Here is a 17,133-nt window from a genome sequence, read left to right as displayed (position 1 = left end):
CCAAAGGTGGGGGCCAGTGGGTGGGTGGGGCTACATTCAGTGTATAAGGCTCACCCAAATTTTCACCCTCTTTTAGGGGGAGGGGAGTGTGTCTTATAGTCTGAAAAATACAGTAATTGAATGGTCTAGGCTTTTAAGGGATAGCCAGAATTTCTGGGCACAGAAAATTCTTAATTTGAAACAAATTCAAAGAACCTGCGCTAGGCTAATTTCCACTGCAGTGATGACCCTGGATGCCCTAATTCAAATGACTGGTGATGGTGGCAGTGGGATGGAAACTAATCAAGGAGGGAAGCAACCTGGAATTAAGGAGGAACTTCTTACCAGTGAGGACAATCAACCAGTGGAACAGCTTGCCTTCAGAAGTTGTCAGTGCTCCATCACTGGAGGTTTTTAAGAAAGAATGGAATGGGATAAAATAGAATAGAATAGAATAGAATAGAACAAAACTTTATTGTCACTTTAAATGTAAAGTAATCAACATACATTAAAGTGAAATTTCATTGTGTCCAGCTCTCAAAAGATAACCATTATGCATAAATCCACATACACGCACACGCATATGACACAGAGAAATATCACAGTCTAGTTCGAGTGTATGCATATACACGGTGTGGGTGGGGGGGAAGAATCCTGCAAATTTACGAGATGGATGGCATAAGGACTGGAGACATGGGACAACTGCTTGCCTGAAAAAGACAACTGCTTGCCTGTTTGTGCAGGGGGTTGGACTAGAAGACCTGGAAGGTCCCTTCCAGCTCTTTTCTGTTTGATTGGTTAAGAATGCTGCTGCTTTGCAAAAACCACAGTCAACAATCTTAAGCTATCCGTGTGGACAAGGAAGGTTTGATAAGATTTAGTAGCTCTGAATCCTGCAGATTTTTTTCTTTTCCACTTGCATCCTCTCAGCTTGTGGCTGAGAACGTAGTCTTGATATAGGTCGCATAGCTCAATTGTAGGAAGGGATGAAATTTGAGGACAAGAGCAGAAGCAGGACAGCCATCTTGCTTTGTGAGATAAAGAAAAAGATTGGCCAAAAAAAGAGAAGAAGGACATTCCAAGAAACATTGTACAGCAGGGATCCCCAACCTGTGAGTCGCACTAGTGGGCTGTGACTGATTTGCAACTGGGCCACGAAAATGGCCGAGCATATGCGTTTGCGTGCTCCATTTGCGTGAGGGGCAGGCATGCGTGCACACTGATGGTGTAAATGGAGTTGCACATGGTCACGCGTGATTTACATGAACTACCCCCCCCCCCCAGCCAATCCGCAAAGCAAGGAATGTTGGGGAACTCTGTCGTATAGGTGGGGATGGAATTCAGCCGTTTCGGACTGGTTCGGGCGAACCGGATGCTACTTTTGTTGTTTGGAAGGACTGGCTGGCTCTGCCCACCTGGTCATGCCCCTCCCAAGAGTCTCCATGCGGCCCATTAATCATGCTGAATAAGTACTGGGCCTGTGCGGAGGGTCTGGGAGGTCAAAAACCAGGCCATCTGAAAGTCTGGAAACATTTTTTTTTGACATTTTTTGACATTTTATTAAGATTTATAGGCCGCCCTTTTCCCTGAGGGGACTCAGGGCGGCTTACAATCGCAGGGAAGGGGGTGCAATACCAAGACAGACAATATGTGAACAGACTAAAATAATACAACACAACTTGCATTCAACAGTCAACACTCGGGCGGGTAAATTGGGAACCTATCCCCAGGCCTGATGGGAGAGCCAGGTCTTAAGGGCTGTGCGGAAGGTCTGGATGGTGGTGAGGGTACGAATCTCGACGGGGAGATCGTTCCACAGGGTCGGAGCTGCAACAGAAAAGGCTCTCCTCCGTGTAGTCGCCAGTCGACATTGACTGGCGGATGGGATTCGGAGGAGGCCCCGTCTGTGCGATCTAATCGGTCGGAGGGAGGTAATTGGCAGAAGGCGGTCTCTCAAGTACCCAGATCCACTACCATGAAGGGCTTTAAAGGTGGTCATCAGTACCCTGAAGCGCACCCAGAAACAGGCTCGTTTCCAGCTTCCGGAGACTGCGGGAGGCCATTTTCGCTCTCCGGGGGTTCAGGAAAACCTCTAGAGCCTCTGGAGGGCGAAAAATGGGCCTCCCGGAAGTCCAGAAACTGGCCCATTTCCACCCTCCCGGAAGCTCCATGGAAAGCCTCCGGAGCTAACCTTTTTGAATCCTACTGCTGTATATAGGACAGGATGTGACCTGGGAGCAAGAAACCAAAAGTTTGGGGTAGAAAAGCGAGTTCATGGTAGGGAATACGGAGGAAGGAGCCGTGGGGGATGGGTGGGGGAGGAGTTAGAAGCAGAGAGAAATATCTTGTTTGCAAGGTTCTCTTTTTCCCCACTTGACATTCTCTTCTCCCAACAGGCCTTAAGGAGCTCATCCTAACAGGCTGCTCTTGGTGCTCCGTGTCGGCCCTCGGCACCGCCAACTTCCCCTCCCTACAGCTCCTAGATTTGCGTTGGATTGAGGATGTCAAGGATTCTCACCTCCGCGAGCTGCTCTTGCCTGCCACAGATGCCAAGCCTGGTAAAGCTATCTGTACCGGAAGGAACGGTCTCTCGGACAGAGGGAGGGCAGGGATATCTGCGCAGCAATTTTACCACTATTTTTTTTCCCCATCCCAAGGAAGTGCCAGGCAATCCAGACGTACCCTCCAGCACCCCCCTTTCCTTTCCTTTCCCCACAGTAAAGACGTTTCATAAAATACCTGCATGTAAGAACGGAATACAGGGGACGCGGTAGCTCAGTGGCTGCTGAGCTTGTCAGCTCAGCGGTTCGAATCCCTGGCGCCGCATAATGGAGTGAGCTCCCATTACTTGTCACAGCTTCTGCCAACCTAGCAGTTCGAAAGCATGTAAAGATGCAAGTAGAAAAAATAGGAACCACCTTTGGTGGGAAGGTAACAGCGTTCCGTGCACTTTCGGCGTTTAGTCATGCCGGCCACTTGACCACGGAGAGATCTTCGCACAGCGCTGGCATGAAATCTCTCGAGGCTTTGCCAATCTTTAAAAGTGGTTGTGGAGGCAGGCTGAATTGTAAGCCTCTAGGAAAAATTGTCAGCATCTGCTCCGAGTTAGCCAACATTGGCTGCACTCAAAACAGCGCACTGAGTTGCAAACTGTTCCCGCTCCCATTTTAACCTCTCCTATCTCACAACGCAGCCCATAGTAACGGCAGTTTATGATTCAGAGTGTTATGCTTTGTACTAAGTTGTTGGGTACTGTCAAGCACCAGGAGATCCAGGCAGTTCAAATGGGCACAAAGAGCTTATTGTAAGTTCAAGCTCTGTACAAGAATCTGAACTATTAGCAGCTAAAGTAATTTGATGGTGAATAAGGAATTCACAACGATCTGAACTTAGATATCTTGTGTGTGTGCAGAGGGACTCATGACTGATGACAGGTTTGACCCCCCCCTCCCTCGGGCTCAGCCTGGTCATCTCCTACAGGTATTGTAAAACCAGAAGGGATGATTGGGATCGTCTAGTGAAGTCCTCTATGACAGTGGTCTCCAACCTTAGCAACTTTAAGACCTGTGGACTTCAACTCCCAGAGTTCCTCAGCCAGCTTTGCTGGCTGAGGAACTCTGGGAGTTGAAGTCCACAGGTCTTAAAGTTGCCAAGGTTGGAGACCATTGCTCTATGACATGCAGGTGAAGCAGTTAAACCATCCATGGGAAGTGGCTTGTCCATCTTCTTCTTGAAAAACTCTAGAAATGAGAAATCCACAGATGTGCAGTTCTTGCCACCCAAGATGTTTCCCCTTATATTTAGACAAAACGTACGTCTATTAAAGGATGCGGTGGCTCAGTAGCTAAAACACTGAGTTTGTCGATCAAAAAGTCAGCAGTTCAACAGTTTGAATCCCTAGCGCCGCATAACAGAGTGAGCTCCCATTATTTGTCCCAGCTTCTGCCAACCTAGCCGAAGTTAGAAAGCACATAAAAAATGCAAGTAGAAAAATAGGAACCACTTTTGGTGGGAAGGTAACAGCGTTCCCTGCACCTTCGGTGTTTAGTCATGTCGGCCACATGACCTCGGAGACGTCTTTGGACAGCCCTGGCTCTTCAGCTTTGAAACTGAGATGAGCCGGAAATGACTAGCACGCATGTGCGGGGGAACCTTTACCTTTTTATGTTGGTTATTCTGCAAACCTTCTGTTCTACCAGCTGTGAGGCTCTGATGCAGCTGCTGGGTCATTCCGGTCCCTGTGTCAGAGCTGCTAAGCCTAAGCCTTCACCTAATAGTGCCCAGTCTAAGAGACTTCTCTGCACACTAAGGCTTGGAGCTTATCACTTCTGGCCTAGAATCGCCTGTAATCTCCACCCCAGCTATTGTGTCTCAGAAATCTCTCAGCTCATGTAGGGGCCCTTGGATGCACTGTAGGCTGGAGTGGCCCGGTCTGAATTCTTGATCTGTGATGTCCCAGCCCTGAACAGCTGCAGATGCTGCTGCTGCATGCTTGCTGGAGGCACCTGGCCCTGTGTCCGTTCCATGCCCCGAGGAGCCTTCAGACTTGGGCTGCTAAAATTGCTAGAGGTGGCTAGCCTGGAGTTCCCTCAGTACGCGTGGGATCTCACTCACCTTGCAGCTGCTGTCGGCAAGTGACTGGGAGAGGCAGCAGGGCAGAAAAATCTCCTTTTATGGCCCTCCTGTAGGGAAGAGGTGAGCAAGGTGGTAGGAGGCTAAGAGGATCCTTTCCTGCATTGCTGGCCGAGGGCTTCCAGGCTGGGAAGCTTCAGCAAAAGCAGCGTGCGCTGGAGATCCTTTTGCCTGGAGTCCCGCCGGAGCAGGGCAAATCTTCACGGACACTGAGGAACATCCCAATTTCAATCTGTCAAGAAGCAGTTTGAGGGGTGCACCTGGTTGGGGACAACCAGCTGGCCCCTTAATTTTAGGAAAGAAAATCTGATCAACTCCGTGGTCCGAGTTGCTCCAGTGAAACAAATGGGTGTCGTTTTGCCAAAGCCTGTTAGAATAAGCTTTCCGAGTCGTGCATGTGCCGTTTAGGGCAGAGGTCCCGGTTTATCCCGTGAGGCTCATTCTCCCTCTGTATTCTCACCCTGCTAGGCCAGACAGAAAGCCGGGGCCGGCTCCAGAATGTCTCTGAACTACGGCTCTCCGGCCTGGACATCACAGACGCATCTCTGCGCTTGGTAATCCGGCACACCCCTCAGCTTGCCAAACTGGACCTGAGCCACTGCAACCACGTAGGTGACCAGTCTGTTAACCTGCTGACCGCTGCTAATTCTCCACTCCGAGAGACCCTCGCTGAACTCAACCTCACCGGTGAGTTGAGCCCCTATGGGCTCCTGCATGAATGGGCACCGAAATGATGCCGCCTCTTGAGGGACAAACAGTGCAGTGTAGTGGTTAAGGAATTGAACATCTGCCCCAAAGTTTCTCTACCTTTCTTCTTCCATGACACACCGGCAACCCTGTTTTTCTCCTGTCGCCCCTTGCCCAGGTCCCATTACCAGATGGGGTCCTTGATTTAAGATCGCAATTAGAAATTGAACTTCTGCTGAACGTTGCTGCAGTTGTAAATCAAGCCAGACCCAATTTTACAGCAATTTATATGGAAGTCGTTAGGCAAACGTCATGGTTATTAAACAAATCTGCTTAACAACCATCATCTTACAACCGTGATTCCAAGCGCAATTGTGGTCATAGAACCATGGTGGCGCATTGGTTAGAGTGCAGTACTGCAGGGTACTTCTGCTGACTGCCAGCTGCCTTCAATTTTGCAGTTCGAATCTCACCAGGCTGAAGATCAATTCAGCCTTCCATCCTTCCGAGGTGGGTAAAATGAGGACCCAGATTGTTGAGGGCAACAGGCTGACTCTATAAATTGCTTAGGGAGGGCTGTAAAAGCACTTCAAAGTGGTATATAAGTCTAAGTGCTACTGCTATAGATTGAGGATTACCTGTAGTGGCCATGACATTGTCCCACCGTGCCATTCCTTGTCTACATTTCTAAGAATGTATCTGTTGCTAATTCGTTGGGGCAAATTGTTTTTCCCCCTATAAAATCAGCCCCAATTCCTACCCAGTTTCCTGAGCCAGGCCCCTTTTCTCCACAGCCCAGTGCTATCCGATGATCTCAAAACATGGCCTCAAACCAGTGTTATTTCCTAGCCTCCTGTTCTGGAGGACCTTTGGTGGCGCAGAGGTTAGAATGCACTATTACAGGCAAACTCTGCCCACAGCCTGGAGTTCAATCTTGATAGGGCTCAGTGTTGACTCAGCCTTCCATCCTTCTGAAATCGGTAAAATGAGGACGCAAATGGCTGGCAGCAATATGCTGACTCCGTAAACCACTGGAGAACGTTGTAAAGTGGTGAACCCAAGCCTTTGCGGCACCAGAGACCGCTTCCGTGGAGAAAGGTATTCCACGGACCGGAGTGAGTGTGGTTTTACGTGCTGCCCTTCATCCGGCGGAGAGGGTTTCCCTTGTTTGCACGGACCTGTTTCTGGCATGCTGCAGACTAGTGCTGGTCCATGGACCGGGGGGGCAGGGAACCCCTGCTCTAAATCAGCAGTTACCAACTGGTGGTCCGCAAGAAAATTTTGGTGGTCCGCAAGAAAAATTATTTGCTTTTTTTATATTGCATTAAATGAGGGGTCCTCAAACTACGGCTCCTGGGCCAGACAACATGCAGTGAACACTTGTGTTGCTGCAGAGAGTCTCCCCCTTTGGGGTCTTTTTATGCAGGTCAAAGGGGGGCAGAAATTCCGATTTGGAGTCTGCTTCAACCTTTTGGTGCGGGGCTTTGGGTGAAGGCTGGAGAGAAGCACCACTGGTGGCGAAGAGCCAGAGGGACTACATCATGGCCTGGAACTGGCTGGCCATCTCAGCCCACTGAGCCTCCAGGCACCGGTACCTGGCTTTGCATTCCTGCAGGTCTTCCCTCTGCTTGGAAAGCCTATGCTCGTACTCCTCAGTGAAGTGATTTGATTTTGATTTGAAAGTTTATTTATAGGCCGCCCTTTTCCCTGGGGGGACTCAGGGCGGCTTACAACTCATGGGGAAGGGGATACAAACAATGACACATAAGAACAATACATAATTAAAAAGAACACAACATTCATACCATTCGGGTGGGGGTGCTTCTACCGAGCTTCCTTCTCGGTCAGATCCAGTTTGAACTGAGCCAGCTGTTTTGCCAACTCTTTCTCATGGTGGCTGCTTAGCTCCAGCAACTGCTTCCCGTTGGTACCCTAAGGAGCCCGGGTGGGCAAGAGAGGATGGTTGGGAGGGGAGGGCGGGTAGAGGCTGGTGAGGCACCCCTCAACATGAGTGACATCAAGTTGGCCATGCCCACACAGTCACATGACCACCTAGCCACGCCCACCCAGCCAGTCATCAGGCAGATCATATCAGTGGTCCGTGGGATTTTAAATTATGGATTTAGTGGTCCCTGAGTTCTGAAAGGGTGGGGACGCCTGCGCTAAAATACTGTAGGGTGGTGTATAAGTCTTATTGCTATTCCTTCTTCCTGCCCTGACAGGATGTAACCGGCTGACGGATCAGTGTCTGCCCCTTTTCCGCCGCTGTCCACGCCTCTCCCGTATTGACCTCCGTTCCTGTCACCACATCACGACAGAGGCCTGTGCCCGATTTGCCGAGGACTCGGTCTCCAACAGCAACGCTGTGCCCCCCGCCCCCGGCGCACCCTCACCTCCTTTTCGTTGCCCCGAGGAGAAATTGCTGCTGAAGGACAGCTAATACTCGCCCTGGGGTGGAGGCGCAGAAAGACTCAGCTTCACCAATCCGACCGTCGGACACGGACTCTGAGAGAACCTTTTTACTTAAAGCCATGCACTGAACCGGAGTGGCATCTCCACCCCCTTACTTGTGCAGCAAAGAGGGTGCCGGTGGGGGAGGGGGGGATCGTGCCCCCTTCCCCAGGCCCGGCCTGCTGAAGGCCAGGTGGCCTTTTGCTCCATCCACTTGTTCCTGGACAGCCGCGGAGTAAGTGGGGGTCCGAGGTAGCCTTGTCGCTTTACAATGCTGGGGAAAATGCGTATTCCTCCCACCATGCACTGCGTCTCCCCCTCTTTCCCTCTCCCCCGCCTCCAAATATCCCTCCGTGCCACCATTGGTACACCCCGCTATCTCGGGGCGACAGGGGATGGGGGGAGTTGACATTCAGCCTTGAAATGCTGGCTTGGGAGGAAGGCAGCTTCTTTGATGGGGTCGGATATATTACGTTTTTCCAGCCCCCGTTCCTTGCCCAATGCAAATGTGCACTCCAACCTCATCGGCCCTCCCCTACCCCCCCCTCCCACATGCTGCCTTGATTGTTTTTAAAGGGTGTGTGAGTGTGTGAGTGCGCATCCATGTCAGCCTGCCCACCCACTTCCTTTTCCTCTCTTCCCAGTTGTGCATCTGCAGTGTGGTTTTCCAAGGGGGCCAAGCAAGGACCAGCCAGCTGATTTCCGGATTTCCTTTGCCCTGTCTTTTCCCACTGCTGTACCTGCTGGGGCTCCTTCCTGCCTCTCTCTACCGCTGTCTCTTTCCCACAGCACCGGACGGTCTCTGGAGCCGGCACATCCATTTGATCTGCTTCCTGCATCGGTGCCCTTTGTGCCCCTAATTCTCTTCTCGCCCGTCCATTGGAGGCCAGAAAGTATCTCTATAGGTATCCTTCCCTTGAGATTCTCTCCTCCTCCTCCTCCTCCTCCTCCTCACTCTCCCTCCCAGCCGATCCCAGTATGCAGCTGAGGCCTCTTGGGGATGCAGCTTTGCCAAATGCCATCCCCAGTGCCTCACTGGATGCCCACACTGTGAAACACACCTGCTGCGTCCTGCACGCACAGCGTGCCTGCTGCTGTCTTGTTTACGCATTAAACCTACATATGCATGCGCTCGCAAGCCCACACCATGTGGATGGAGTCCCTCGCCAAGTTTTGGGCCTCTCCTCCTTTGCCAAGTTAACTTTCATCCTACACACAGACACAAGGCGTCAGTGTGTGTCTTCGCTGCTTTTGACCAGTATGGACTGCAGGTGGTGATGGTGGGGGAATAAAGAGTTTTGCTCATGGGAGCGGAGAGGCAAGGCGGAACACTTTGTCCAAAAGAAAGGGAGTAAAGGGGAGGCACTAAACCTGTCTCACTTGGCGTGTGTTGGGATCCTTCCTGGAGGAAAGGCCTCTAAAAATCCACTCTCCCCTCTCCCTCCAAGCCCCCTCAGCCCTCGGGCAACGTGTCCACTCAGCACAGTATTTCTCAGCCATTAAGACGTGCGGACTTCAACTCCCAGGATTCCCCTGCTAGCATGAATTCTGGGAATTGAAGTCCGCACATCTTAAAAGTTGCTGAGGTTGAAAAAAACACAAGTCTACAGTATTGTTTCAGAGCCCTGGGCTGTTCCTGGAGGAAATTCCCACTCAGGCTGTTTTCATCCCACTTTGGCAGGCTGGATGGATCCCGCAGCTCCTTTCAAACTCTGTTATTCCACCTTCTGTGGAGCAGCTTTCCCACAGAGGGCTTCCCATCACTTCTTCCCCCAGAAGCGTTCTTCCTCTCTTCGACATGCCCGCTTTTCGACGCTGGACAGAAAAGTCCTCGCAGCTTCCTTCTCCAGTCTTCCCCTTCCTTGGTTCTTGTTATTTTGGACCACGAGCTTTAATAACCACTTTGTGGAGCGGGGGGAGCGTGGCGGGAGGTCTGCCTGTGTTCCTTACCCACAGGGCCAACTACGGCTGAGCAGGAGTCGGCGGGGCCTTCTCTTAATTCCAGCCACTCTCCGCGGCCTCCGAATCTCAAACTTGAACCCTCCCATCCAGCTGTTTGGGTGTGCACGTGTTTGTGTGTGTGTGTGCGCGTGCTTGGGTATGTATGCATGTGGGATCCCCCTCAAATCTCTTATTTTCTTTTAAAGGGGGGGGAGAAATACTGTAGAAAAGAAAAGTGGTGCAAATCGAATGTCCTGGACCGAGGCAGGGTCTGCTGTCGGTCATCTTTGCTCCTTCTGCTGGGAGGCGGGGAGCACGTTGCTCAGTGCTGCTCTCTCCGTCCCTTTGGCCACGTCCGTCTTTGGGGTCGGGTGGGGACTCGTTCCCTCTTAAAAGGTGCCCAATTCTGTCCATTTCGCTTTCACTTGTTCATTTCTTCTCTCCCCCCCATCTCTTTGTCTTCCCCATCATCCCATTTTATTTTATTGCTGTACTTTTTTGTTACTAGAAACAACCTGGACTGGATTGGGGAAGTGCAGCAAAAGAAACTGTTTATCCAGTCCGGAAACCCTCCCCTCTTGGTTAGAATGGGGTTGGGTGGGTTGTTGTTTTTTGTTTTTTTTTTAAAGCCCTTCTTTTCCTCCCTTCCTCTTCTCTCCCTCTCCCTCTCTCTGTTTTTCCTCCCTCACCCTGCCCACCATCCTTCTCACCCTGTGCCCCGTCTGGGTTTTCAGATGGCATCAGACACAGGCACAGCCTTTTCTGTGTGCGTTGGGGGAGGGGAGGATGGCATGAGACTGATTTACAATTTGGTCACGTATCTTCTTTTTTTTCCATTTTCTTTTAATATATACTTGAACGTTCATTTATTACTAAAGCATTACTTGAAAGAAAAAACGCAGCGATAGCTTGTGGAATCGGAGGCGAGGTTTTCGGTGTTGGGTTGTGTTTTTTTTTATTATTATTTTTTACGGTTCTGTTGGGTGCTTTTTTTATTGTTTCGTTGGTTTCGTTGTTTCCTTTTTTATTTTTTTTATTTTTTTCCCATTTGTCTGAAAGTCAACAAAGTAAGTCCTTCCCTCTCACTCCATTAACCAAAGAGGGCCAAGGTATCTTAATTTTTTTTTTCTCTCCTCCATCTCCATTTCTGGAGGGTTTCTTTTATTTTTATTTTTTTCCCTTCTGCCTAGTAGCGTTCTGTCCTTTACTCACAACTCTTACAGAACAAGTATTAAACAATTTTGAGGAGTGGAGGCTTTTGGGGCTAAGCTTGGGTGGAAATATTGTATATTTGAGGGAGGGTGTCAGTGGATCTTTTCCAGATCTTATGGCCCTGCATAAATATGTACTGTATGGCCTGTCCTCAATTTAGTGGTCCTGTCCGCGTCCCATTCCCACACTCCATGGTGCAAAACAAGGAAACTGGGCTTCATTCCACACAACCAGCCTCCTCGTTGTTTTGGGGCCTCCACTCTTCATTTCTCCTTCATGTAAAAGGAGAGGTATACACTAAGAGGGAAGAGCCCATCTATCTACAGATATTTGGGGAGGGGAGGGGGGCTGCCATGGTGACCCTCCCATCCTCGTCCGCTTCTCCTCTGAAGAGAGTGGCAGCAGCCAAGGGAAATGCTCTTTTCAAGCGTATTTTTTGAGGTTTGTTTATTTTTTTATCATTGTTTTTTTTTTAAATGGATGTTTTATCTCTTGAAAAAAAAAAAGAAAAGAAAAATACCTCAGGTTTAAAAAGAAACGGTGAAGAGTGAGAGGAAAAAACGTGGGAATGCCATCCCAGGGTGGCATTATTCTTCTAAAGCAAGGGTGGGCAGTTACGGCCCTTTCACCACTTGTGAACTTCAACCCCCATAATCCCTGACCAAGGCAGCCATGTTGACTCAGGAATTCTGGGAGTTGAAGTCCACGGGTGGCGAAGGGGCCATCGTCGCCCACTCCTGCTCTAGATTGCTGCTTTAGGGACCGCACATGTTGGGCGGGAAGCCCACTGCACCAGTGTGGAGAGGCATCCGTGGCTCAGTGCTCGGGTAGAGATGGACGCAAGTGATCGCTCTCCCTTCCATCGCCCTAACCCTCACCTCAGTTTTCCTCACCCATTATCACTCCAAAGACAGGCGCTTGTATCAGGGTGCAGGCCCGTCTCTCGATCCCATTGGAAAAGGAACATGGAGAAACATGTCCGGTGTCTCCCCTACTCCCAGATGTAGCTTCAGAAAGTATTCCAAGACTCCCGGCAACCACGATTGAACCTCAGATGTGTTGGAGTCTACGTCCCGGTGTTTTCAACCAGCCTCCTTGTGGGCTGCCAAGTGGTAGATGTTGTGGTCCACCATCCCTTAGAGAAGATCAAGTTGGGTAAGGCTGAGCTATTCCATAGGTCTCCCCGATCCACAGAAACACACGCACAAACACGCCAACGCATCCCCTCAACTCAGTGGACCAAAGCTGTGTTTCCACCACCACCACCCGTCATCTCCCACCAATTAATTGTTCATCCTCCAGCTACAACTTTAATCTCCGATAGACTCTTATTGCTCCTCACCTAGAAATCGAGACAAAGACTGCTGGGGATGGGGGGAGAAAAAGCAAGGGGGGGTGAAATAAAAATGTAAAAAAAATCCGATTTTTGGAGCGATGCGTCTCCGTGATGTTTGACCTGCATATCTCTATCCAAGCCCCCTTGGGGACTCTACAAGTGGGGAGGGAGGGGGACGTGAGACCAGGTTCCAATCTGAATTTCAGGGGTTCTATTATTGTATAATAACTGTTTGCTATATAAACAAAAAAAAAATATCAAAAAAACGAAAGTGTTTTGATCTTGAAAGCCTGTTTTTCATTATTCCCTCCCCCCCTCCTTTTACACACACATCATGCACATTCAAACCTATATATATAGATATATATATATTCGGTTCTATCTCCTTTCAAAACAAATGTTGTGAATAAAAAAAATATGTTTCGGGGGGAATGTTAATTATTATTTTCTTTTTTTAATTTTCAATGGGTTTTCTATTTTATATTTTCTGGAAATATTTTTTTATAAACTCTTCTTTTGGTTTTTTCAAAGGTTTTATTTTGTTTTGTTTTTTCATTTCTGTTGTTGTTAGCAATGCTGCCCTAAGGGCTCTGGTTCGGGGATGATGGTATAAGTGGGGGGGGGGTACCTTTAATCAGTTAAATTAAAATTGTGAGGAAGCCTTAGGTGTGAATCAGCACCCGGATTCTTCTGTAACAGTTGTAATTTGCAGATTCACAACATGAAACGAAAAGGTTCTTCATATTTGCACCAAAATTAGGCACTTCCCAAGGGAAATTCAAAAGAGAAGGGCAAGGGAACCAGTGAGATACCAGCCCTTGTTTTGGATTAAATGTGTGTCTCAAAAAGAGCCAAGGATGATGGGCAAAGCATACTTTTCCCACAATAGCCTTCTGGGGGATACATTGGGATGACGGCAGCTACTGAAGTATAGCTTAATTCATTTTAGGAACAATTAGAAGCGCCCCTCTTTCTTTGGCCTTAATTCTACATGCTGGATATGTTTGCATGTTTAGCCCAGCCACATATTAACTATGATTTTATCAAGCCTGATGTTCTGGATTGCCAGAGCAGTGAATCAAAAAAGGAATAACGGCAGGATTTGTTAACTCTTAAGCTGTGATCAGCTAGTTCAGGGTAAGAAAAATTGAACCAGTAGACTTCATTAGATTGTGTTCTGGCAACAACCCCCACCGTTGTGGGTTGTGATTTGGTCCCATAAATATATTAAAATGTCTTGAGATTCAAAGGTCTGACTATCTTTCCCCAAAGGACACAACTATTTTGACATTTAAACTTGTCGACATTAAACTAGACAAAGCCTTAGTGGAAAGCGAAGTTGTGAGAGCCTTAGTGAAAATTGCCTCTTTCTATTGAGGCCAGTTTCCAACCATGTTCAGCTTTGTCCCACTCCAAGCCCTCAGAGAAGTCCAGAGAACGAATGAAAAAAGTTCTAACATTGAACGCTGCCTTCTCCAGAGCCACTAAGATGGTCTGGAGCCCAATTGAAAGTTAATTAGCAAAACCCGGCTTGAAATGTTTCCCTGCCGTCCACACCCTAATTACAAGTCTTAGCAGAACCTGGCTTGTATTTTTAGAATAGATTAGAGCCGGAAGGGACTTTGGAGATCTTTTAGACCAGGGATGTCAAACTCATGTCGTCACATGACGTATCGTGACTCTGCCCCCCCCCTTCACTAAACCAGGGGTGGGCAGGGCCAGCGTGTGATGTATGTGGGCCTGTTCTAGCGAATTCCCTCCTCAAACAGGAGACCCTGTACCACGTGATTGCTCAGTCCTTCTTAAAAACCTGCAGTGACAAAGCATCCACAACGTCTGAAGGCAAGCAGTTAACACTGGTTAATTGTCCTCATGGTTAGGAAGTTCCTCCTAAGTTCCAGGGTGCTTCTAAATTAAATTCCACCCATTGGATTCTTGTTTTGCTTCCTGGTGCTTTGACGAATAAGTTGGCCCCCTTCTTCTTTGTGTCAGCCTTCAAATACTGGAATACTGCTATCATGTCATATCCAGACTAGCCAAACCCAAATCCTGCAACCACTCATATGTTTTATAGTCTCCCGGTTCTTCCATCATCCCAATTGCTTTCATCTGCGCTTTTTTTCCAAAGTCTCAACATCTTGTAATGTGGTGACCCAAAACTGGATGTATTGATTGTTAGGTCGATTGATGGATAGACTGGACAACCTTTGGTCCAGGATGATATAAGGCGTCCTGCCTTGAACCAGGAGGCTGGACTAGATAATCTCCAAGGTCCCTTGATTCTGGGTAAGAAATGGTTGCAAGTTTGCCAAAAAAACAAAAACAAACCATGGGTCTAATTGAAAGGGTTTTAAAACATACCGTAGCGATAATCCTCTTTAAATTTCTCACTATTAGTTGTGTGATGCTTTGGCAAGGCTTGGCTTATTTCTATCATTTGCAGACACGTTTTCCTCCTTACATGTGAGATTTGGAAAATCAACCCCCAACCAATATTTATTCTACCCAAATAGAAGGTGTTATATATGTGTGTGGGGCAGGGGGGGGGTTGGAATTAGCCAAAATAAAAGGATAAATGTTGCTAACAGATCTGAGTCAGTTCTTCCAAAGAATATTCTGCAATGGGTAACAGCGTGTGCTAAATACCTTTCCCTAAATTATTAAAGCAGCTACGTCTTCTCTCCCACCCCACCCCACACACATGCGAGTCTGAAAGGAGAAAAATCCATTGCACAGGACTTTGTGGGAGAGATTTGCACGGTTCTTAATGGCATCATTTTACAAGCGGGGACCTTCCTCCGTCCATTTGGAGATGCAGAGGCATTCAGAACAAAGCTGGATCAGATATATTTGAAGTCCTGGGCTGCATTAACAGATAGAATCAAGATCATGTGAAGTGTTGGCACCGCTTTATAATGCCTTGGTAAGACTCCACTGGGAATATTGCGTCCAGTTTTGGTCGTCACAATATTTTTTTAAAAAAATGTTGAGACTCTAGAAAGAATGCAGAGAAGAGCATCAAAGATGGACTGGAGGCTAAAACATATAAAGAACTGTTGCTGGAATTTGGTATGTCTAGTTTAATGAAAAGAAGGACAAGGGGAGACATGATAGCAGTGTTCCACTATTACCGCAAAGAAGAGGGAGTCAAGCTATTCTCCAAAGCACCTGAGGGTAGGACAAGAAGCAATGGGTGGAAACTAATCAAGAAGAGGAGCAATTTAGAACTAACAAGAGTTTACTGAGAGTTAGAACAATTAATCAGTGGAATAACGTGCCTCCAGAAGTTGTGAATGCCCCAACACTGGAAGTTTTTAAGAAAAGATTAGATCACCTTTTGTCTGAAGTGGTATAGAATTTCCTGCCTGAGCAGGGGGTTGGACTAGAAGACCTCCAAAGTCCCTTCCAATTCTGTTATTCTGTGTTCTGTTATTCTGTTACAGCATTCCCCCCCTCCTTTCCCAGATTAAGGCAAAGCTGCTTAAATTGGAGCATACTTAAGACTTAAGAGGGGTTGTGAGAATTCTTCCATTCTGGTTTATAATGAAGTTGTGGTATTAAAGGAGCCACCTTCTAGCTTAGCACCAGCTAACATGTCCTTGGCAGTACAATTCCAACCCAGTAAAGGTAGTCCTCAACTTACAACAGTTCATTTAGTGTCCATTCAAAGGTATGACAGCACTGAAAAAGTAACTTTATAACCATTTTTTACAATTACAACCTTTGCAGCATCCCCATGATCATGTGATCAAAATTCAGATGTTTGGCAACTGGTTCATACTTACGACCACTGCTGTGTTAGTGATTCCCTTTTGTGACCTTCTGACAAGCCAAGTCTATGGGGAAGCCACTTTAAAACCGCGTTACTAACTTATCAACTACAGTGATTCACTTATCGACTGTGGCAAGAAAGGTCATAAAATGGGGCAAAACTCAACAACTGCCTCGCTTAATAACAGAAATTATGGGCTCAATTGTTTTCGTAGGTCGAGGGCTGTCTGTAGAAAAATCTGCTACATTTCAGAGAACTAAAAATTAGCTACAGGTATATCCTTGACTTACAATCATCTGTTTAAGGACGGTTCAAAATAACACAGAAAAAAGTGACTTCTTATTGTTTTCACACAATCATTGCAGCATCCCGTGTTTGATCAAAATTCAGACCGTCGCAGTGTCATGGGATCAACTTTTGCGTCCTTCTGACAAGCAAAGCACATGAGGACGCCAGATTCACTTAACCATGTTGTTACTAATCTAACAACTACAGTGATTCACTTAGAACAGTGTTTCTCAACCTTGGCAACTTTTAAGTCCTGTGGACTTCAACTCCCAGAATCCCCCAGCTGACTGGGGGATTCTGGGAGTTGAAGTCCACAGGACTTGAAGCCTCCAAGGTTGAGAAACACTGACTTAAAACTTAGAATAACTTTATTGCCACTTTGAATGCACACTAATCGGCATATATTAAAATGAAATTTCATTGCCTACAGCTCTCAAAGGGTCACCACCTCCAATACATAAACATGACAGAATGAATAAACAGATACAAGATTATAAATATACCCCACATATATTATTTGACACGAAGAAACAACAAAATCTAGTTCGGATGTATACATGTATATGGCGAGAAAAATGAATCTTGCGAGCTTACCAGACGGACGGCATAGGGAACAAAGCTTTTACAGAATCTGGTAGTCCTACTAGAAATACTTAGAAACCTTCCCCCAGAGGGGAGCAACAGAAACAGATTGTGAAGTGGGTATGTGGGTGTTGTGGGCCGCCAGCAGATCTGGCAACAGACTCGGACAGTGAGGTGGTTGGGGAGGAACATGGGCCAATTCTGGAGTCTGGAGAAGGCTCTGATGAGGGCTCTGTGTCAGAGGCAGAGAAGG

The 17,133-nt window shown here is 47.7% G+C and overlaps 1 protein-coding gene across 2 annotated transcripts in view; it reads left to right on the top strand.

Annotated features, from left to right (window-relative positions):
• Positions 1-10,715, top strand: part of FBXL19 (F-box and leucine rich repeat protein 19) — a 44,039-nt gene extending 33,324 nt beyond the window's left edge. For both annotated transcript variants that reach the window (XM_087714100.1, XM_087714101.1), the window contains 3 exons: positions 2,376-2,537; positions 5,080-5,298; positions 7,521-10,715. In XM_087714100.1, the coding sequence (XP_087570226.1) occupies positions 2,376-2,537; positions 5,080-5,298; positions 7,521-7,738 (599 nt within the window). In that variant the 3' untranslated portion in view covers positions 7,739-10,715. The remainder of the gene's footprint in view (positions 1-2,375; positions 2,538-5,079; positions 5,299-7,520) is intronic.
• Positions 10,716-17,133: the final 6,418 nt, after the last annotated feature.

The sequence above is a fragment of the Thamnophis sirtalis genome, unplaced genomic scaffold (genome assembly GCF_051295495.1).
Source record: "Thamnophis sirtalis isolate CommonGarterSnake01/CBP01778 unplaced genomic scaffold, rThaSir2_p1.2 scaffold_4, whole genome shotgun sequence".
NCBI classification, from domain to species: domain Eukaryota; kingdom Metazoa; phylum Chordata; class Lepidosauria; order Squamata; family Natricidae; genus Thamnophis; species Thamnophis sirtalis.
This window is presented reverse-complemented; position numbering and strand designations above follow the sequence as displayed.